Raw genomic sequence first — 24,178 nt, forward strand, 5'->3', positions numbered from 1 at the left:
GTTCCAATACTTCAGCAGAAGGTTTCCAAAGCAATACTCCACTGAGAAGCTGCTGAGTTGGAATCCAGAGACAGCCTTGATGCTATCAGACCAGGAGTCAGTTGGGACTTGGGGATGCTCAGTTCACTAGAGAAAGCAATCGCCCTTCATACGAGGCTTATGTAGATTATTCAGATTAATTTCACTTTTCCAGCTCATCAGCTATTGGGAGTGGCCACATCTACTCTTAATGTCCTGTTTTCTTTCTTAACTGTCTTTTGTTTTTCACCTATCACACAAGAAATCTATATGATGGAAAACTGGAGGATCTGAGCTATCTTTGTACCATTTTTACTTACGATATTTGCCTCTAAAAGTGACACTTCATGCTTGTGACAAAGTGTGATCTGGTGAATGAAAATTTCTCTCTCAATAAAGGCATTTGTCTGTAAGAAGCCGCCAAACTTGTTGCTATTTTGGCTGCAGCAGACTAACATGGAATTCACTGTTTACAGGTTGTAAAACTCCTTTATTAGCCCCACTTCTTGTATTAGCATAGATGCTGTGACTGCTACAGGCTGTTGAAGAGGCTGATGGAGGCAAAATACTTGCAGAGGGCAAGTAGCAGTTGAAGAGCTCTGCTTATACAATGCTTTCTAATATGGCGATATCATTATGGCTACTCTTTTTAGAGGGAAGGGACTTTTGGAGCTACTGAACCATGTTGTGTGCATACAGACTGTTACAGACTAATGTACTTATGACGTACTTATGACCTCTCAAATTGGAGGTATAGTTATTAAAATTACATTTGATTTTCAGCTGGGAAGAATCAGGCATGTTATCAAGGTGATACATAAAGCAAAAGTCTTCCAGGCTGACCTAAGGAGAACTATACCTTCTAAAGGGCAACATGCTTAAGAAGGGTTTAGTGCTGCTTAGGAGGACGGCACTGGGAGAGAGGTCAGTAGGCTAGGCTGAATGACACCACTGCAACTGCTTGAGGGAGGGGAGAATATCAGAGACAGAGACAGAGACAGGAGATTCTAGTAAACTATAGCTTACTGAACAGCAGTAGCCAACTATTTCAATATGCCCCACTGTAGAACAGCAAGCGGCAGAATCCGTCTATCAGATCAGTGACAACTTCCAGAATCGACTAAACAGCAGCTCCTGTTTTATAAGCTTCTCTCTCCTAGTTTATTCACTGAACTTCTTTGGCTTTTATATATACAGCTCAAAATACCCCAGAAGGTAGTTTGTGTGGTGCCTGGATCCAGGGAAGTGGGGAAAAATCAGGCACAGAAGTGGCTACTTTCAGCACTGTCACAAGCAGCTGACAAATGTAGCAACTCAAAGTTACTGTGATGGAATATAGTGTTGAACTTCAAACATCAGGGTTTCATTGGGATGACATATTGCGGGAGGGGATGCAGTGCGATGGTAGTACACCCATGTTTTCTGTACAGTGTTCCAGGCTCAGTCCCTGGCATTGCCGGGTAAAAGGTAGCAGGTGCTGGGAAAAGTCTTTGTCTGATCTTGGAGTGCTGCCACTACCAGCCAGAGTGTACAATGCAGGATTAGATGGTCTGCTTCATTACAGGGTGGCTTCATATTGTTATATACTCCTCACTTCTGGAGCAGTCCTGAGAAGCTTCATTCCTTTTGGATGGGAGAGCTCTGAAGAATTATTTCGTAATATTTGCTTTATTTGTAAATACATATGCAAAGCAACTGTGGGGGGCAAGTAGACTTCTAAAACTAGGCAATAGATCCCCAAAGAACAGCTTGTCATCCTAGGGGCTTCACCTCCAGTTTCAGCAGCTAGGTCTTTAAGGCCGATTTGTACATTACAAAGTCCACATGCCAGATACGTGGACTGTTGACAGATGTGGTGTGGGAGGTCTCAGTCAGGAACATAATTCCCAATCGTAGGTGGGAATAGTGCACAGAATCTTATCAGTAAAATATAAAAGTGAAATCGTATACAGCATGGAGCAAGAATTTTGTATGATCCCATTTCTTGTAGATTCCAGTTTTTCCTTGTAAAATTCATTTGCTCCTATTCTAGCTTTTGGAATGTCTGTGGCTAATACTGAACTCTGCTTATGCCTACCCATCTTCCTCTCTTGGCTTGTGTAAATGAAATTATAACATTTCATTGTGTCATTCTGGCATTTTATTGGTTTGTCATGTGAAATTAGTGTGTCTGAAAGCAACCTTATCTGTAGGCAAGGACACACTAGAAGAATGCAGTAAGAACGGGTAAACTTATGCTATGTCAATTCCATTTTTAATTTTTTAGTGACAAACATTATTGCCTGAAGCAAACTAGTTTTCGGACTAAGAATACTAATATATGATCCATTAAAAGTAAGAAGCACACAATGAATTATAAGCTTTCATGAGCAAACTTGTTCCATGAATTTGGCAGTTTTGTCTATAATTTCTTCATTGCCCAACTAACATAAATAAAAAGCCAAACAATTGTTATGTGGGGCTGTTCTCCCAACATTTTATTTGACTGAGCCATAGTCAGAGTCGGGGAGCAGGGGAAAGACAGGGTATTTGCCCTTTCTACCCTATGCTGGTTTCCTGATCAAAATGCCCCCCAAGCTAGGGAACACAATGTTGTTTGGGAATATGGTGCAGGGGGGTAGGTTAAGCATTACCCCACCACTGCCAGTGCTTGGAATAACTGTGATGGATTGCCTCTAAAAAAATTTGATGCAGTTATTTTTTCTTTAAAAAAAAAGAAATCCATCACAGATCACCGGTGTAGTCTCCCCCAATATCTCAATTCAAGCGATTTGCTGATGGAGCATTTCTGATATAGCTCCAGGCAAGGAATGCTAGATTTGATCTAGGAAGATTTTTAGCTTAGTTTCTAGGTCAGGTAGCTGAATTCCTAGAACACATTTCAGACAAACATCTGGATCTTGAGATGCTCCTTTGAACTCTGGTACAGCATCTTTTGAAAATATATCCATCACTAGGCAGGTTGGTGAAGATATTTGAAATCTTTTTCACAGGTAAAAAAGGCAGTGATATATTATTATTAGGGCCAGAATGGTGCACCAAGAGAAATAGACACAGCTTAAGGGGCTTATCAGCTGACTCGTCTTAAACACTCTTGGAAGGGGTTCAAGGTAAGGGAATGTTAAGAATTACATGGGCCAAGAAGTATCAGCTGATGAGCAGAAGACTTTTTGATTACTCTGTAAATACTGTCAGAGATAACTGACAACATAAAAAAAAAATCAAACATGACACCTCATGAGCAGTGTTTTCACAGTATTACGTTGCTGTTTGACTAATCACAGCAATGCAATGTGGTATATTCAATTTTTTAAAACACAACTTTCAGAGGTTGGCTTTTTGGGGAGTGAACTTTTGCATTATGGGAAGTTATTAACTGGTGCAAAGAGAATGTCTGAAGTCATTAACTAAAGAAATTAGCTAGTTATCAGATCAGAGCAATTAATTACCAAAACAAAAGAATGTCAGAAAAAAAGGCTCTTTCTTGGTGGGATGTAAAACTGTCCCTAGGCTGCATTCATACAGGCAGTTTGATCCATTGCCCTTGCTGTTCTCTTATGGACTTAAAGTGAACGATCAGACAGCAACATCTGTCTGTCGATTCCCAGTTGTTCGAGTCCCCTTCCCCCCTCCTTGCTGCATGTTTCTTTGATACCTGAGAAAGTCCAGTCTTGTTGGTCTGAGCTGGTTCCAAAACAGATTTCCTGCTTTCTGATTGCACTCTTGCGCACCCAAGCCATCAGGCAGGTCTGACTGGTCCCTTGTTTTCCGTCTGCCATTAAAAAAAAGTAGTTAGTGATGTGCGCACAACTGCTTATTCGCACTTCTCTTCCCCACCTCTGCAGGGTCTGCTCAAAACTTTGTTTTCTTTTAAAAAACCTTAAAAGAAAGACACCTCAGTTCTTCAGCTTTTTTCTGTTCTTTGGGGAAGGTGTAAATTGAAAAGATTAGAGGGAGGACAGCAGTGAACTCCGTATCCCAGCATTCTTAGCAAGCATTTGTGCGATTGCTCAGAGGGCAAACTTGTAAAAAAAATGGCTGACAGCCCCATGAACTACATATCCCAGCAGGCTCATCTGTGCTTGTGGGTATGCGCCGAGGACCAACTTTTTGAAAAACTGGCCGACGGGCTGACTCCACGCCTGCTGCCAGCTGATCACTCCAGGGCCACTAGAAGCGGTTTGAAGCACGCTAAAAGGGGTGAGTCTGATCATGATTCTCTGGCACAAAATAAACTGGCTCAATTAGAGGCAGGGCAACAGTGCCTGTCTGAATGCATCCCTAGAGTGTTAGTTCTCCAGACTTCAGGCTTATGTGGTTGAATGTTCTTCCATGCAAAAAAATTCTCTGCCATATATATATATATATATATATGAGAACATTTCACTTGCAGTCTGGTACAGATATATATTTACTTTCTCAGTAAAAACAGACTTCAAGGAGATCAGGTAAGGGATGTGTCAAGGAGATGAAGTAAATGGTCCAGAAAGATGTAATTTGTGTTAGATGGGTCAAGTGTCAAAAATCCAGGCCATCATTCTAGCCATAGTCTCAGCATGCTTCTACCTTATTTCCATTTAATTTGGCTGTTTGTGTAGATTAAGCCTTCTTGTCATGGAACTGCTCCTAAATTCTAGGAACTTTAGTGTAGCTTCTTGTTGTAGAACTGTTCCTATTCTAGGAACTTTAGTGTACGTTGTAGTATCCCTCTGTTCTGCCCAGCCTGTTGGTTGCCCTTTACTTCCCCCTGCCTTTGTATTGTCTACCTAAGTCAGAGTATCTGAATTGCTTCTCATCATAAATCAGATCACTTGCTGGCACTGCCCTCTCTGGTACAACCTCACCTGTGATGGAGGGTTCTTCCTTAAACTATGGAGTTGGTCCTGAAATGACCTATGCTGCCAAACCTCTGAAAACTCAGTGGGGCCTGACTGACATGAGGTGAACATTTGAATATTCTTTCTAATTACTGTATATCTGGGAAACTGTAACCATATGATCGGAGTCCATTAAAATATTTTTTATTTACTACGAATAGGTGTTGATACTATTAATTTATAGACTAGTCCTGTAGGCAGGGGAAGTGATGGTGCATTGCTGTACTAGTTTTGAATGCAAGTTGAAGTGCAGTTTATAGATCATAGGAGGAGAATGTTTCTAACTACATTGGTGAAATCAGTGCTACGTTTTATTGAAGGCCCTTCTGTAGGGTTGCCAGTGGGGAATGGGGGCATAAGGTTGCCCGATTCAGGTTGGGAAACTCCTGGATGGAGCCCAAGGAGGACAGGGACCTCAGTGGGGTACAATGCCATAGAGTCCACCCTCCAAAGCATCCATTTTCTCCAGGGTAATTGATCTCTGTGGTTTCTCCAGGGGGAATGATCTCCAGGTCCCACCTGGAGGCTGGAATGCTTACCCTTCTGCCTTGATTAAATTGCAATGGGAAGGGAATAACTTGTTCAAACGTAAAAATAAACCAGAAGAAAACAAAAACCCATGTTTTCTAATACCTAGAACAAAAAGCAGTTTTCCTGCACTGTTCTTTGTATTATGCTGGTAACCATAAAACTGTTATATTCAATCATTGTATTTTACTCTCCTTTAATCCAAACTGGCTCCCAAAGCAATTATAAACCAAGGCTTGAGCCAGACATGATGTGAGGATTCTGGCCCCTCCCTTTTCTCCCCCTGATGGCAGTCAGTGCCTGAGAGCAAGGGGTGGGCTCTTGGCTGGATCCAGGCATGACGGAGGGTTGCTTGGCTGTTTCCTTTTCTCCCTCTCCCTCAGTCACTGCTGACAGTAATATCAAAGAGGGGGGATTCTAAAGACACTTCTGTTTATAGGACATGCAGAGTTAAATTGATATATATAGAGCTTCTATGTTCCCCCACATTTTTTTTTAAATAGGGCAATGCAACCAGATATTCCCACCTCATTTTGGCACATCCCAGATAATCCATGGCAATGGCACCACCATCGGCACAGTCTTGGCGTTCCAGTGCTCTGCAGAACACCAGCTGATTGGGCAAAGAGTTGTCACGTGCATTTGGAAAGGAAATGAAACTCACTGGACAGCAGACATTCCTGCGTGTAAGCGTAAGTATTTTTTACCAAACACTTTGGTTGGTTCTTTGCTGTATACTATACCACCGGCAGAGCTAGTGTTGGTGGATGCAACGAGGCAGAGTAGATTTCATTCCTTATTGTTATAAAGGAAAGGCTTTTGCGCAGTTTCACACTGGATAAAATGTCACTGATTTTAATAAAATTACTGCAGAAGCAGTTCGGGGGGGTGTCTAAGACACACTTGATGCAATTGCTCAGATGATTGCAGATCAGACCAATAAGTCTGCTTCCTTTGTGTAATACATCTGTGAAGAGCCTTTTTTATTTAATGCCACACTTTTGAAAAATGATTGATCTGAACATAAAGAACTTTGGTGAAGTGCAATTAGGCTATTGCCTGTGGATAGCCAAGAAAAGCAGCTATCATATTGACAAATAGGGCTTGAATGGCAACAATATTAGCTGCTTCTCACTCTGTACTTTTCCTTATTTATTACATCAGTGACAGTAATCACACTGGATGGGGGCAGGAGGGAGAAGCCTCAAGCTAAACCCAAAGTGTTCCGCGTACAGCAGATATAGAGCTCAAGGAACCCTTAAGAGATCCACATCTAATTTTAAAATGAGAATTGTTTGGAGTGACTTGTCTGCTCCCCTGAAATTGCTTGTCCAACTGAATTATAATGGCACATATGGGTTAAAATTGTGTGTCTATCACAGTAAACAGCTGACAGTAGACAACTGTACATCTGTAGTGTTTAAGCTCAATACAAAGACATCTTAATAAAACTATAAAATATTTCTTTTCTGTATTAAAGTCTTGCTATCCAGTTGTTTCAGTAAATGTCCAAACATCAATTCTTTGCCTAGTGCCAGTGTGGCACAGTGGTTAAGAGTATCAGACTGGAATCTGGGAGATCCAGATTTGAATCCTCACTCTGCCATGGAAGGTTGCTTGGTGATCTTGGGCCAATTACACACTCAGCCTGACCTTCCTTACAGGAGTGTTGTAAGGGTACAATGGAGGAGGGGCAAACAATGGATGCTGCTTTGGCAGGGTATAAATGAAGTAAATCTAAACCTGTGTGGTTCTCGTTACCATGATACATTAAACTGTGGCACCTTTCCTGTACCAAATCACCCTTGTTTTTAAACACTTTTGTGTAAACTTGAAAGACAAAATACCCTAACAGCTTTTCAATCTGCAGTAAGGTCCCCTTCGGGTTGTCATCTTTTTGCTAATCCTGTTCCTGGGACTTTAACAGTAGTCCAGCATACAGACATTTGTGGATGATGATTAATTACAGGCATGGAAATCAAGTGATGGACTAATGGCCTTTAGCGTTTTTCCTGCACATCAGGCTGCTCTTGAAAGTAGGGTGTGTGCAAAAAACCCAGTATTTTTCAGGTATCTTGGAAAAAAACACACCCCAATATTGGTATTTTCTGATATTCCTGAATCCCAATACCGGTTTGGTATTCAGAGTCAGGATTTTTCAGAAATCCTGGGGGGGGGGGGGGGGGGGTCTTCTATCCCCTTGTTATACCCTATGGTGACCATTATATTCAGTGTTCCCCACAGGGTATAATGGGGAATTGATCTGGCGGGGGGGGGGGGCTGGTTTTTGAGGTAAAGACAGGGGGCTGGTTTTTGAGGTAAAGGCACTGAAGAAGGTTCCCCCATCCTCTGTTGGTTTCAGTGAAAGAGAAAAGCCACTTAAAGGGATTGTGATCCCTTTAAATCCCTTCTGCAAGCTGCAAGTGAACTCCAAAGGTGTTTAAAGGGCTCACAGTCCCTTTAAATGCTTTCTCCAAGCCACGAGTTCACCCAGAAGGTGTTTAAAGGGACTGTGAGCCCTTTAAACAGCCTTTAACTTCAGCTATCCAGTGCTCCTAGGGCTCGGTTATCTCAGCTGGAAAAAAGACTATATTCAGCTGAAAGAATAGCTTTTCGACTCAGATAATGCATGCCTCTGCTTGATAGCACAAGAGCCCAGCTTTGTGGAGGAGTCATCCAGAATGCCTCATTGTGTGTTCTTGATGGACCTTAGTTTATTGGCTGCAGCAAATGATCTCTTGCACCTGGAGATGTTTCCCCTCCATCTGATACTTAGGTAAAAGCAGAGATGTCCTTAAGAATTAGGGCATCATGTTAAGGACAGTATGTTAAGATACTAGCCCTATTCTTGCTCTTCTTAAGGGAGCTCTTGGACTAAACATCTCTCTGATCTCCTGTCCCGCTTGGCCCGATGCCTGTCAAACCCAGAACAGCATGTCCTCTCTGTGCTTCTCGAGAAAGCTTATTAGCAGACTGTGTCTTGCAGTTTGCTCTGAGGCCAAGCCTGGTGAACAAGTTAAACCACCTCCTTCCTATCACTGTGTCCTTTGGATTGTTTTGTTCTTCACCCATCCTTTATCCTCCACACTGTTCCTAAGCGGCATCAACGTGTGCACCAAGAAGGCACTCCGCAAAGAAAACCCTTTGCATCTCCTGCTGCAAATTTAGCTGCAGGCACCACTGTATTGCATGGCATAGTGGAAAGACTGACCCTGGTGCTGCGTATTTGAAATGTAAACAGAAACCCATTAAATATTGCCTGCCAGGTAGGGTATTAACTTACAGAGCCATCCAACCATTAACTCATCTGGCATTCCAGAATGCATTTTTTCTTTCTTTTTTTCCTTGTTAAATGTACTGCTTTGAGTTTATTGGTCTGTACCTCGGGTCTAAAAAACGCAGTCACTGCAAAACTGAAGACAGCCTTCTAGCTCTTTATGGTTCTCCACAAACGGGCTTTTATCCCTTTTGTTTTCCCTGCCTGCAAACAGGGACAGCAAGAACAGGGAAGTTGTTGAGCACTTAGCAAACCGCAACACTCAGCTAGTAAGCGGCATTTGGTTTGGTGGGCCACCACTTGGCAGCCCTAACATCCCAAGATGGTTGTCTTCCCTCATTCTTGTCTGCTTAAAACTGGATTAATTGTGATGCCAAGTTCCTTGTGAGGGTTTTACTGCTAATTTTTAAATAGGACACTTTAAAATAGTCTACTTTGAGACATGTTCCTGGATTGACAATTTCGACCAATACCTACTCAAGTCAAAGGTTTCCTGCTTCACTATTATAACCATTATTCTTGGCAGCAGGTACATTTCAGTGTGGATGTCAATCTATGTTTGTGTTTGCTTTGTTCCAGCCATATCCAAATTTGAAACCTTTGGATTTAAAGTTGCAGTGATTGCCTCCATTGTCAGCGGTGCTATTATCCTGTTGATGTCTGTGGCTTTTTTAACCTGTTGTCTTATCAAATGTGTTAAGAAAACTGAGAGAAGAAGAGCTCAAAGGTAAATCAGGTCTAACAGGAAAGGTCATTTAAGATGACCAAGGGCTTTAAGGTGACATCGATGTACAAACCCTATGAGAAGCAGATTGTTGATCCCCCCCTCCCATTTTCTCTTTCGCTGTACATTTATTTGAAAATAGGGGACATCTGGCCCAGGACATGGGAATGACACACTGTGGAGAGGTTTTCAAGAGTGCATGTTACCTCAAGATCACTTACTATAAGGTAAGAACAAAGTTTGAATCCAGTGGCAACTTTAAGACCAACAAAGTTTTATTCAAGGTATGAGCTTTCATCTGCATACGCACTTCTTCAGAGACAATGAAATGGAAGTTACCAGTCCATACATATAGGTAGAGGGTGAACAGTAAATTAGCACACAGCATAATGAAGAAGTTTAACAGAGTCAAGGACCAAACAAGAATAACAAGCTTAGTTTATATGGTCCTCTTTATTTTATTTCTTGTTTGAAATAATAGATTAGAATACTAGATTGTAATGTAACATAATGAATAGCAGAGGTCATTTGGGGCCGGAGTGCCGGAGCACTGCTCCGGCAGCCCAGGAGTGGGTGCAAATGGTGGTGGTGGCAAGCTCCACCCCCAGCTCCCCGCACCGAAGCGCTGTGGCCCAGGGGAGGCCTGGAGAGCCCCGCAGCCGGTTTTCCTGGGCCCGCACCGAAGCGCTGCGGCCTGGGGGGCTCTGGAGAGCCCTGCAGCTGGCTTTCCTGGGCCCACCCAGAAGCGCTGTGGCCCAGGGGGGCCTGGAGAGCCCCACAGCCAGCTTCCCCGGGCCCACCCAGAAGTGCTGTGCCCCAGGGGAGGCCTGGAGAACCCCACTTCCGGCTTCCCCGGCCCGCGCCGAAGTGGTAAGTAAGGGATCTGTGGAGATGGGGGTGGCGGGGGCCTGATGGGGGTATAGGGTTGCCAAATCTGAAGTTCTTACCGGCGGGGGATCGTCCGGCCGTCCCTGGAGCTGCTGGGGGATGCGCGCGCTGCCATTTGTTTTCCCCTCAAATGGCGTGGCTCCGCCCCCAGCGTGAGACGTCACTTCCGGGTGACGCGCACGCGGGGGTGGGGTTTCCCCCGGGCCCCAATTTCGGCACGCCGGGAATCGGGGCTCCGAAACGGGGGATTCCCCGCCCCCCAGCTGCATTTGGCAGCCCTATGGGGGTAGGTGGTGGGAGAGCCTCCCTCCCTCCCCTCATCTCTTTGCCATTTCCCCCTCCTTTCCCTCTCTCCCTCCTTCTTCCCTTCTCTCTTTTTATCCCTTCTTTCCTTCCTTCTTTCCTTCTCTTTCTTTCCCTCTTTCCTTCCTTCTTTCCTTCTCTCTACTCCCTCTCTTTCCTCCCCTCTTTCCTCCTTCTGTGGCCCAACTAAACTTTAAACCCCTTCTCTCTTCGCTTCCCTCCACACACATGCAGGCCAGCTGGAGAAGGGAAGGGGAGGCTGTTGAAGATGCCTTCCCCCCTTTTTTGCTTTCCTTTCTGACATCACTTCCAGTGATGTCAGGGTGTGCGACATATGCTAATAGCCTAGTAGCTCATTAGCATACCGCATGCCAATGAGCTCCTGCAGCTCTTTTTCTATGAAATGACCCCTGATGAATAGTAGAATGTAATGTAATTTGGAATGGTAGATTGGAATGTATTTCTCTGGTCTGGGGACAGGGGAGATAACTCTACACAGCCAATTGCCCCACTTCAAAGAAGAAGATGCTTTAAGGTCGCCTCCATGCTTGAGAGGAGACGGATGGAGTGTAATGATAGGGTCTCAGTTAATTATTCTCAGCATTCCACAATTAAGGATACATCTGCCCATCAGTCTCCAATTCTGACATATTTATTTTCCTTCACTATGTTTCCCCCCAGAATTAAACCCAAGCAAATGGTAACCATATAAACTAACCTTGTTATTCATGTTTGGTCATTGACTCTGTTAAGCATTTTCATTATGCTGTATGCTAATTTGCTGATAATTTCCATTTCATTGTTTCCAAAGAAGCGTGGATGCACACAAAAGCTTGAATAAAACTTTGTTGGTCTTAAAGGTGCCACTGGGCTCAGACTTTGTTCTGCTGCTTCAGACCAACACGGCTACCCCACCTGAATTTATTATAGGGTAGTTGTTTTAGAATATGCCCTGTTGCTTTGCTTCTGCAGTTGTATGGTCTTCATATTTTAAAAGGCCACTCAAAAATACCTCCAAAAAGAAATTTCAGATGAATATCATGTTATAGAACAACAACAAGGTTTTTTTTCCCCATTTTGTTGTTCCAGTCATCTGCAATAAAAGCTGCTGTTTTATTAAGGAGTAAATACTATATGTTAAGCAGTAGTTAATGTTAAATATTCCAAATATAAATATAAGGGCCTGTAGTGGGAGAACGTAATTTGAATTGTTCATGTCAGGTAACAAAATGCCTAAATTGAAGAAAAGCCATGAAACTAACTGACATTAATATTTTTGCCTTGAAAAAACCAGTGACTGCAGCACAGACAAGCAGATCAGAAAGATTCAGCTATATTTCTCAGCTAAAATACTATAATCAACATAACAACAATACTTTTGTCTTTACTCATCATGAGAGGTTTATTAGACTTCCCTGAAATAAAAATTATTATTTTGTATCAACTGATTTCTTTTTTCTTTTTTTAAAAAATATCTTACCATTTAAGGGGATACAAAATGAAAAAGGACAAAGGGAAAGGTGAGAAGCATAAAACACCATATGTTAAACACATTTTAGGACACTGAATAATATAGGAATATAAAACATGAAAGAGTATCATAGCAAAGAATATCATAACAAATCAAAATATGGTAAAAGAATCCAGACTTCAGCATAATATCTTTCCATGTATATTTCCATTATTTCCTAGGCAGAAAAACATATAAACAAGAAACATAAGAAAATAGTAAGAAAACATTTTTTTATATACAAGGCTAATACTACCATACAATAACCAGTGAATATGTAACTATAAAAGATCAATGAATATAACTACGAGAATATAATTATACAGTTTTGAGTATTAATCAATTTCAATTTATAACTCCTCTAACAGCTTTATCTAATCTATATAGTTTGTCTGTAGTAATTATGAAAGGCTCTCCAACTGATTTCAAGTGTAAGAGATTATGGCATAATCCACTCCCTGCCACAAGCTTTCTGTACCCACACTGGCCAACAGTATTTGTACGTGCTGTTATATGGTCACAAGAATTAAGTGTGAGAAGTAAAAAAGAAAACCCCTGCTTGGCTTTAAAATGAGTGACTTTTCCTGCTGTGGTAGTAACGTTACTGTTGTTATTATGATAATAAATACTGAAGACAAGAGCAGGAAATGCTCCTGAAATTGCCTGCTTTTCGTATTTTAAAGATAAGTTAAATTTAAAAGTTGATCATTGGTTCTGAAACTACCCCCTCCTAGTCCTCCTCCCAAAATTTGAAATGGCGCATTGTGGATACACATGGCAGGTCCCTCCACCCCTGCCCTCACCTTGGCCACTGTAATATTTACAAGCTCTTCTGTGATTCAGAGCCACTTCCAACATAACAGCAGTCATCGCAGTTTTTAGCACATGTATACAGGCAACCAGATGTTATGGTCAACATGCATGCTCTTACTGCACAGGAATGTTCTATTAAGGAGGTTGTTGCTTATGTTTGCACAAGTCCCACAAACTGCTCTTGTATCAGGTGGACCATCTCCAGCTCTGGGTTAGGAATTTCCTGGAGATTTGGAGGGTGAAACCTAGGGAGGGCAGGGTGTGGGGAAGGGACTGATCTCATCAAGGTATAATGCCATAAAGTCCATCCTCCAAAGCAGCTATTTTCTCCAGGGGAACTGATCTCCGTTACCTGAAGATCAGTTGTAATTCTGGGGAGATCTCAAGACCACAGCTGGAGGCTGGCAACCCTACCTGAGGGATGGGTAAATATAATTAGCAGCGCCGGCCTGAGGGGTTTTTTGTGCCCTAGGTGAAGTTACCTTCTGGCGCCCCCGTGCCCAGTTACGGGGTTGCCAACCTCCAGGCAGGGCCTGGAGAGAAGGAAATCCAACTTCTCTCCCCCCTTTGGAGAGGTGGGGAGGGGAGTCCCGGGCCAAGTCCGTGCGCCCCCCCAGACCAGCTGGCCCCTCCCTCGGCTGCCTCCCCTCCCATCGGCCCCCAATCCACTGCAGGTTTACTCGGAAGGAGGTCCCCCGTCATGCCATGGGACTCACTCCCAGGAAAATGCCCTCTTAGGACTGCAGCCGTGATGCATCTGAATGCCAAGAGGATCTGGGGTGGAGGTTCCATTTGCTTGCATTTTAATTTTTTGGACAAAACTCCCCTCGAGGAGCAAGCCTGAGCCAAGTGGACATCTCGGGTGACTCCGAGGGCGCTATTGAAGCGGCACCGGCCCCTTTAAGAGAGCTGCTGGGCGGCAGGAGGGGAGGAGGGGGAGAGGCGATTCTGTTGCAAGCCAAAGTGCAGCTGTTTGTTTGGTGCGAGCCCAAAAGCTGCTGGGAGCCTTTGGGGGGAGGGAGAGGGTGGTGAGCAATCTCTTCCAGAGCTGCGGCAGCAGCAGCGAGAGCTTCCAAACTCAAGAATGAGGAGCTCAAAGTTGGTGCGTTGCAAATGCAAAGGCGGTGCGAAGAGACGGAGGCGCAGGAGCTGGATTGGAAGTTGCTTTTGCTCCCCAGCCTGAGGCCAGACATCTTAAGCAAGTGAGGAGGAGGCGCCGAGGTTTCCGGGTACCCAAAACAAAACACCCCGCGTTTGCATTTACAAAAGCCGACCCTAGCTGGAGGGGGAAGGCGAAGTGGCCTTGCAGTCCCGTTTTGCGTCCCCCCATGCCACAGCTGGGAGCAGCAATGGCGTGCGGGCTTTTGGCAGGGGGGAGGCACAGTTGGATGCCCCATCCAGGGCCTGGCGCTCTAGGCGAATGCCTAGTTCGCCTAGTGGGTGAGCCGGCCCTGATAATTAGAAGTGGTAGCTGGAAACAGACGAAAAGACAAATGGAGGAGGTTGGGGGGGTCATGATTACTCTAAGTATATGAAGGGCTGTCGCTTAGAGGAGGGCAGGGAGCTGTTCCTCTTGGCAGCAGAGAGCAGGACTCACAATAATGGGCTTAAATTAAGGTTTAAATTAAAGAAGGTACTGGCTGGATATTAGGAAAACCTTTTTTACAGTAAGAGTTGTACAGCAGTGGAATCAGCTGCCTAGGGAGGTGGTGAGCTCCCCCTCACTGGCAGTCTTCAAGCAGCAGCTGGACAAGCACTTGTCAGGGATGTTCTAGAGTCTAGGCTGATCCTGCATTGAGCAGGTGGTTGGTCGAGATGGCCTGTATGACCTCTTCCAACTCTGTGATTCTATTATTCTAAGTGGGTGTAAAAAGTGAGGCATTCCATGCTAGTGGGCTTTTCCACATTCTCATGTTCTTTGCTCCTTCTAGAGGTTGATTCAATATCACACAAATTTATGTCCCACATTAAAACCTGCAGTTTAAATCTGCAGGAGATAGGCTGGAAATGACTGTGTGATATCAAATCGACCACTAGAGGGAGCAAAACACATATGGAAGAGGAACCCCCCCCCCCTCAAAAAAAACAGAAACTTACCAGCGAATAAAATGAGAATGTGGAAAACACCAGGGTTGCCACACTGTTGTTTTTACAAGTGTATAGACCACTACAAACACTTAAATCACATCTCATGTTCTGCTACTCCTTAAAATGGTGTCTGCTTTTCCAGAGATATGCAGCTGTGGTACCAGCTCAGAACTGAAGAACTGGAAACCATGCAAGCTGCCTACTTTGGTTTTAAAGGCAGAAACAACAACAACAACAATAAGAAAACGAAGAAGAAAGATGGATTTGGTGATAGTTTTAACATGGCCTATGACAACCAGGGCTTCTGCAGGTAAGATCACGACTGTATCGTGTTAAGTTGCATTTTCCATATGTTATTTATGGGGTTGTTTGTCATGAAAGGAGACTGCTGGAAGCAGATGTTCAAGTGCTATACAGGATTGAAAACTCTGATTTTCGGCCAAGTCTATTAACTCTCCATCATATGTACAATTATTACTATCTAGGCTTCACCCTGTAGAGTGCTAAAATACCTTTGTCATTCCAGGCATTACTAGATGGCTGGTTTTCAGTACAGATACCATACTGCAAAATGAAACCTTTGATCATTCTCAGTTTTGCTCATTCAGCCCTTGCCTGTATGTAGTGAGTCACTGGTTTAATTCAGTGATACCATTTTAGTGAGCATGGTACACTTTAGTGTGTATTGTGCATTATTTTTGAGTAATGCCCCCAAAGTAAAGTACAGCCTCAAGCATGTATACATTGGCACTAACTAAGCAGAGCTAGGAGGTAGCTGAATTTGGTGCACCACCAGAAAATGCACCCTTATCGGATTCTTCGACCAGTTGCAGGCATGTCATTTTTGTTTCCCGTCTCCTGGACTGCAAGGTATATGTACTACAAGAGATGCATAATGCAGACGTCCTGATAGAATCTGCAGCCTTTCACATGTATGTTCTCTTTGTCCAGGGAGTCCAAAGTCACATGGGGATAAAATATTCAACAACTGTAAATGTCAACCGGGCAAAGCATCTGGAAAGAATGAGCAAGCTGTCCTTTATACTTTTGTGCTGCCGTACCAGTTCATCTGCTAGGCAGATTTCTTGTTTGACACTTGCGCGTGGGAACACAAACCGGCCAAACAACCTGTCTGCAGAACACCGCAACAGCCTTTTGCTTGACATCAATTACGCTCTATGTCTTCCATACCTTGATAATTAGCCAGGCCAAGCTTTAGTGCCTCAGAGCAATGGTCTCAGTGGGGGTAACCTCCCTCACTTTCATTTAGTGGTTCAATATGTAGAGTCATCTTGCTGACTATTAAGATGTGTCACAAGCTGGCACTCAACAGCAATATGCACGGCTCATAGTTTTTCGGGGAAGGAGACCTGTTGAGAACAGCAGGGAGCTGAGCTGTGGAGCTACCGATAGTGGAAGCAGGGGCTGATAGAGCCCCAGTACATCAGTTGTATATTGTGCTCTGCTTTCCAATTTATTACTGCTGCTTTGTGCTGCTAGCGATAAGAAGAAGAATAACCGTAAAAATGGCAGCTGTGTGTTGTAATAAAACACAGACTGAGAACTAGGAGGGGATCCTGTAAATAAATGTGTTACTTTAGGTTAAGCTCCATCTAGATAGACAACCGAATGAGGCTAATGGTCCAATCCTATGCATCATTTCATTCCCCCTAGGCAGCTAAAATAGTACCAGTGAAGCACAGCTGTCCACATGCTTTACCATTTACAGGAAACCTTTGAACTGAAGTTTCTGGTTTGTGCAACACTCGGGCTAAGGGAAAGTTAGGACAGACAGCCCTTGAAGTGAGGCAGAAAGTGGGGCTTCCCTCATCTCATGCCTGCGCCTCGGCCTCATGAGCACGACTTCAGATTCTGCAGTGGAAGCCTCTGTTAGTTCTGCCGAAAACAAAGCAGCCCTTAGGATGAGTTCGTTAGTTCAATCCATAGTCCAGCAGGATCATAACCCACTAGAAGTTGTTGATTGACAGTATTTCCTTTGAACCTCCCAGCCATACAAATAGTTCTCCTGAACAACGTTTTGGTCCTTTTCTCAGTGATGGCCCACCAGCACAGATCTATCACGCTGGCTTATGGGAAGCAGGAACAGGGCCACTCTTTAGGAGCAGAATTTAGGAGACTGTGGACTCTTCTGCATTCTCATTTTCCTTGTTTGAGTGTTCCTGTTGCTTCCCCCCTCCATTTTCCTCACATGTTTTATTCCCTCTAGTGGTCAATTTGGTATTAAATCTGCAGGTCAAGTGGTTAAGACGCTGAACTGCAGGCTGTGGAAGGTCAGTAGTTCAGCAGAGACCCGAGTGTGCAGCATGACGGAGTGAGCTCCCGTCTCTAGTTCCAGCTCCTGCCAACTTAGCAGTTCAAAAGCAAGAAATTGCAAGTAGATAAATAGGTACCACTTCGGTGGGAAGGTGACAGCGTTCCGTGCGCCTTGGTGTTTAGTCAGGCCGGCCACATGACCACGGAAACATCTTTGGACAGCGCTGGCTCTTCGGCTTTGAAACGGAGATGAGCACCGCAACCCTAGAGTCGGATTCGACTGGCTTTCGAGCAAGGGAACCTTTACCTTTACTTCATGGCAGACTTGCAGCAATGTAATATTGAATTGACCACTAGAGGGAGCAAAACATGTGTGGAAAAGTAAAGAAAACCTGAAGCAATAGGAACACACAAGTGAAGAAAACAAGAACGTGGAAGAGCCCTGTGTCTATTTGTTTTGCTCATTGGTCATCCATTGACTGGGATGGGGAGTGGAATGACTATTTTGCCCTTTGATGCCTTATAATGTCATAGACATTGTTCTCACAGTGCTTAGATTTAATACATTATAATGTATGATATAATTTTCTTTGCTCATTGTCCATGCTGTATACAGTCTTCGCTGGGTGTTATTTTCTTGATTTACAATTATTTACTTTCTAGTTTATCGCTAGGTTAACCAGCGTTATGTTCCTGGGGAAAAAATGAAAACAGTAAATAAAGTCTAGCAGCTATTTAATCAATTTTTGAGCTTTAAGGGATTTGATTGAGAGTTATATAGCTAATTACACAGTGATTACACCCAAAGGCACTTTGTCAAAAGGATTAAGAGCCAGTTTTTAATACTAGACACCTGCATGCTACTAAGTGCTGACTCAGGATGAATATGCAGTCAATTTAGTTTTCTGGTACCCTTTGCTTTCGTTTTCCTGCTAGTTCTTTTAAATCTAAACATTAATCATGAAATGTATCATCTAGCAAGTAGCGTGTAGTTATTTGTTCCCCTAAAGCTACAAAATACTTTAAAAAACTCTTCTTTGTGTTAGTCTCTATGGAGCAGAAACAGTTTGACTATGTTTGCAAAGGACTGTGTATCCAAGTTTAGGTGGTGTTTAGTTAAATGTGAATTTACATATGTAAATATTTAAACAAATAGTTTATCTTGGGTGAGTGGTTAAATTTTTATTTACCTCAGTGCATACAAAGATCTGGGGAGCTGTTTATCAGAAAGTATGCTTTATTGAGGAATTAGATATATATTGGCCTTGGTCACATGGGAGGTTTTGCCCCACAAGAGGGATGGATCTGGGTGCACAAACGGGCACGATCACACCGCAACTTCTGGGAAGCGGAGCGCACCCGTCCCCGATACGTCCTTTCCGGGCGAAACCTCGCATTAAAAAAAAACCTAGAAAAGACTACTACCTACCTGAAGCTCCGCAGCAAGGGCAGCCGTGAGATCGCCAACGCGCCTGTCTTCCGCAGCATTCAAGGCTCCCGGCCAAACTGCGCATGTGCACACATGCGCAGCCAGCTGCCTCGCTCTCCGTTCCGTGGCTCCCCCCCCCAGGCATCTGATCATGCCGGGGATCAACTGCACGGCGGCTCAAGGGATTTGTCTGATCCCACCACTGCACGTCTATTTTGCTGCGGCTCAGAAAAGCCGCGCTTTGGCCGTGCTCCCCCCCCCCGTGTGACCGGGGCCATTGTAAGGATAACTGTATCTCTGGGGGCAAGTTGGGCTCCTTCCTCTTGTTTACCTGGGCCCGTTCAATTCATCTGTGGCTCTTGTTAATTTGATCCAGGTAGCTCCATATCTGCCCTGACTTGGATAGTCCAGGCTAGCCTAATCTCATCAGATTTTGGAAGCCATGCAGGGTAGGCCATGTTAGTACTTTGATGGGAGACCACCAAGGAAGTCCAGGGTCACTGCACAAAGACAGGCAAAAGCAAACCACCTCTGAACGTCTCTTGCCTTGAAACCCCCACGAGGGGTTGGCATAAGTCGGCTGCAACTCATTGGCACTTGGCACGCAAACAGATCCATATCTTAAAATCAGGGGGGGCACTTATACCCATTTGTGCCTGAGTCTGGCAGAGTGGGGCAAGTGGAATTTGGTCACAGAGAGGGAGAGCCCAATCCCATCCTCCCCCCTACTCAACCACCAGGCCGGTAATTCACTAACCTGCCTGCCTGCCTGCTCCCCCTCTCCTGCTCCTCCTCCCTGATCTTCTTGCCTTCAGAAGAAAGAAGAGGGTTGGTGTCAGCAGCCTTGATGGCAGAGGGGGTGATTAGTAGCAGCTAATCCCACCCACTTATCTGCAACACTGTTGCCACCTCAGTGGGGGACAGGGCAGATTCTGCTCCTCCTCCCCCCCCCACAGAAGAGAAGCAGCAGTAGCAGGGCTTATGTCAGCTGCCTCAGTGGCTGGGGGGAGTGACAGCTCTCACTCCTCCCCTGCCTGCCTGCCTACCCGCCTGCCTGCCTACCCACAAAGGAGTGGCAGTGTCACTAGGGCTGTTATCAACGGTGGGCTTTCCATTCAACTGGCTTTTCCTGCTCCCCACTTCCCTGCTCACAGGAGGTTAATGTTTTCTATTCCTCTGTTTGGCATGGGGGGGGGGAGGAGACATGTTTTTCTGCAAACCTTAGTGGTCCCTTAGGGCTGCAGAAAAGTATCTCCCATCTGACCCTGGCTCCATTCTCAGGCCTATCGATCCACATGAGAGCCAGTCCCAGAATTAGATACAAAACAGCTTATATGAGTAAAAATACACTCAACTCACAATCTGTATATCTGCAAAATGGTACCTATTAAATCAACAGATTAATTCACTAAAATAACACTATAAATCAACAAATCTATTTACATAAACTGTTGCTATATTAAGGCCTTATCTACCAGCTGGCCTCCCTACTGCTGTCACATGACTGGTTTCATTGTATTAATTTAGATTGTTGTATTTATTGTTGTGAGCCACCCTGAGCCCGCTTATGGGAAGGGCAGGATATACATTAAAATAATAAATAAATAATAAACTTTAGAAGGGCATTTCTCCAAAAACATATATGTGACCATTTATATAAATAAAGAATTTTATTTGAAACATTCATGTTCCAAAGCCAAAGCCAAAGTGCTTCTGAGCCAAGGGAGTCTCTCCTCACTTGCAAAATATTCAGAGTGTGAAGCGGCAACAATGCTCCACAGCAGTAACGTCAGAACTTTAGAGAAAACAATTTTATGTCCCATTAACTTCAGTACAGAGACTCAAACAGTAGGTCAGGATACTTTGCATGGAGCAGGATGGAACTGGCTGAAGCATGAAGGGAGAAGGATGTTTATCTGGAATTCTGTGGCTCAAACGTTGAAGTCAGAACGGCTGTGGCTACCCCACTTGCTGTGGTGGCAGAACGAGCAGAGCCTTCCTCCTCTCTCCTTGGTTGTCTAGCAAATATGAAGCATAGCTATATTGTTTTGGGTACTCTCCCATTAGGAAATGAGGGATCACTGCAGAGTTGGGTTGCCAGCCCTCCTCTGGAGGCTTACCAGGAGCAGGAGGGGGGCTGAGGCTATGTTGCAGGCAATGTAATGGAAGTGACATTATTAGCCACAAGGTATAGATAGGAACTCTCAGGCTGGGACAAGTGATGCATTGTACTCTTGGTGCTGGGGGGGGGGGCAACAGTGGGCGGGCTTCTATGGTCCTGGCCCCACTGCTGGACCTCCTGATGGCACCTGGTATGTTTGGCCACTGTGTGACAGAGTGTTAGACTAGATGGGCCATTGGCCTGATCCAACATTGGCGTCTCTTATGTTCTTATCACATCAGCAACATCCAGGCGATGCTCTGGTACTTAAGCAAAAACTCTATGGTAGAAGCCATTTTTACCATAGAGTTTTGCCCAAATGCCAGAACATTGCTGGGAAGTCCCAACATGATGATGTCATTTCTGGTACGCACCGGAAGTGACATTGCCACATTGCTGGTGATGTAGTCTTGGCCTCCCGCTGCTGTTAAGCCCCTCCCATTCCTCGCCAGTTTCCAGGAGGGACCTGTAGGGCTGCCAAGTGGGGGCGGGGGGCGGGGAAACCCCCGCTTTGGAGGCCCAATTTCCGCCGCCACAGAATCGGGCCCCGGGGGGAACTCCACCCCCTGAAGAGCGATGTGGCTGCGTCACCGGAGGTGATGCAACCACGTCGCCCATGTTGGGGGCGTGGACGGATCACCAGAGGGAAAACTCTATGGTTTTCCCCCTGACGATCGGGGCCACGCCCCCAACGTGGGCAACGTCGCACATCACTTCCATCGGAGCCTCCCCCGCCGGTGAGTTTGTGGGACTTGGCAACCCTAGGGACCTGGCAACTCTACTCCAGGGGCTAGCAGGTAACCATAGAGTTATTTCCCATTTCCTGATGAAAGGAGTGCATAATATGGTAGCCAGCCTCCAGGTCTGAGCAGGGGATCCCCCACTTTCAGGGGCTTTTCCCCGCCACAGACTAGCTGGCCAGCAGGGGAAGCCCCACCCCTAAACATGGACATTGCCACGTGACATCTCTAATGTGATGACATCACCCAGAAGTGTCATCATCACAATGAGGATGTTGTGTGGGGATGCTCTGGTTTGGGGGCAAAACTCTATGGTTTTAGGGTGAATTTACCGTAGAGTTTTGCCCCAAAATGAGAGTGTCATCATCACAATGAGGATGTTGTGTGGGGATGCTCTGGTTTGGGGGCAAAACTCTATGGTTTTAGGGTGAATTTACCGTAGAGTTTTGCCACCAGATTGACAAGGGGACCTGGCAATCCTAGTACCTAAGGTTGTGGTTTGGAGCAGTGGCAGGAGAATTTTTAAAAAACTTCAGACTTGTGTACTTACTGGAAGTGACAAAGGTTAGCTCTAGGAATAGTTGGGAGCTTTATGAGAGAAGGGGGAGAGGATGTAGTAAAGGAGGAGGGAGAGAGAAGTTGTAAATAGTAAAAAGAGATCTATTTATTTATTTAATTGATTTGTTTGATTTATATCCTGCCGTCCCCCACGAGTGGGCTCAGGGCGGGTAACAAGATGTAAGTTGAGCACTAGGCTTGCCAAGTCCCCCTGGGGGCGGATCGGGCCCCGGGGGGAACCCCACCCCCAAAGTACGTGACGTGCACATCACCCAGAAGTGACGCAACCATGCCGGGCATGCTGGGGGCAGGGCCACGGACATCCGAGTCCCCTGCTGCAGCAACAGGTAGGACTTGACAACCCTATTGAGCACATAATATATTAAGACATTTAAAGCAAACAAACAACCATTTAAACTAAGCCACAATAAAATGACATATAAGTTCAGTCAGATCACAGTAAGACGGCAATTATTCAGACAGTTCATGGTGCTACCTGGAAGATGCTAGATTGAATGGTAATTAATAGCAACCTATTTACCAGTAATGCTCTGATTGACCTCTTAAGCAAGGCAAGTCATAATGGGCACTATAAGCACTGCAACACAGAGCAAACTGAGCGAGCACTGTGAGCAGGGGAGGCCAAGATGGATCAGACGTCTGCCACTTCAGCCAAAGGCCTGGCGGAACAGCTCTGTTTTGCAGGCCCTGCAGGACTGTAATAAGTCCTGCAGGGCCCTGATCTCAAGTGGGAGCATGTTCCACCAGGCCCGGGCCAGGACAGAAAAGGCCCTCACCCTTGCTGAGGCTAAACAGGCTTCTTTCGGGCCAAGGACTACCAGAAGGTGTTGCTCAACTGAGCGTAAAGCTCTTTGGGGCACATATTGTGAGAGTTGGTCCTGTATGTATGTGGGTCCCTGGCCGCATAGGGCTTTGAAGATCATTACCATAACCTTGAATTGGACCCGGTACTCAATTGGCAGCCAGTGCAATTGGCACAACACCAGGTGACTGCATGCCTGCTGTCAGTAGGCGTACCGCCATATTTTGCACTAGCTGCAGTTTCTGGATGAGGTTCAAGGGCAGTCCTGCACAGACTGGGGCTATTAAATTATTTGCATGTGAGATCCTGTGAAAGAGATTGCTAGATTCAAGTCCACTAGCACCTAAGAGACCAATAAGATTTTTTGGGTATACGTTTTGCAAGGCAAAACTCACTTCATTAGATATGAGTTTGAATGGAGATCTCTGAGGCCTTATATCACAGTCAGAAGGTGAAAGGGGTGTTGCAAAGAAGGAACTCAGGAAGGATGCAGAGGTACATTGTGCATAGGGATTAACGTGATTAAAGCAGTGGAGAAATGCCTGGGGGCAGAAAATCAGCTTCTGTACTGAGATTAGGATCCTGTGTTCCTATTCAGCACGGGGGGGGGGGGGTCCATTGTTCTGAATTTGTGAATAAACTCGTTAGTTGTAGGACAGTAGGCCCCCTAAACACTCTACAGCTGACACCCTGTGCTGCCTGAAACTTGGGCAGCATGCGGGAAAGGGTGATCAGCTGTATGGCAGTGCTTCCCCAGACTACTGTACACAGCTGATCCTCCATGGTACATGAGTCTCAGGCAGCACAGTGAGGGGGAGATCAACTGTATACCAGTTGGGGGGGGGGGCATTGCCCTACAGCCAATTATCCTTCCCTTGCTGCCTGAGTAATTTTGAGTTCCAATCCTCAAGTTTTGCCTGGGCCTCTGAATCACACAGACCAGAGTCTGACTAGGAATCCCAAGTCCCCCCGGGGGGCGGTGAAAACCCCGCCCCAGAGGCCCGTTCCCTGGCGCTGCTGGATCGGGCCCCTGGGGGGAACTCCACCCCGATGTGCGCGTCACCCGGAAGTGATGCGGGCCCACGGGGCACGCTGGGGGTGGGGCCACGGCCATACAAGGGAAAACTCTATGGTTTTCCCTTGTATGGTCATGGCCTCGCCCCCAGC

The 24,178-nt window shown here is 45.2% G+C and overlaps 1 protein-coding gene across 1 annotated transcript in view; it reads left to right on the forward strand.

The window, feature by feature from the left end:
• SUSD3 (sushi domain containing 3) overlaps positions 1-24,178 on the forward strand; it is a 63,314-nt gene that overhangs the window by 27,896 nt on the left and 11,240 nt on the right. The window contains exons 2-4 of the mRNA XM_015421198.1: positions 5,927-6,115; positions 9,280-9,427; positions 15,169-15,336. Coding sequence (XP_015276684.1) covers positions 5,927-6,115; positions 9,280-9,427; positions 15,169-15,336 — 505 coding nt within the window. The remainder of the gene's footprint in view (positions 1-5,926; positions 6,116-9,279; positions 9,428-15,168; positions 15,337-24,178) is intronic.

The sequence above is a fragment of the Gekko japonicus genome, unplaced genomic scaffold, assembly GCF_001447785.1.
Source record: "Gekko japonicus isolate JY-2015 unplaced genomic scaffold, Gekko_japonicus_V1.1 scaffold149, whole genome shotgun sequence".
Lineage (NCBI taxonomy): Eukaryota > Metazoa > Chordata > Lepidosauria > Squamata > Gekkonidae > Gekko > Gekko japonicus.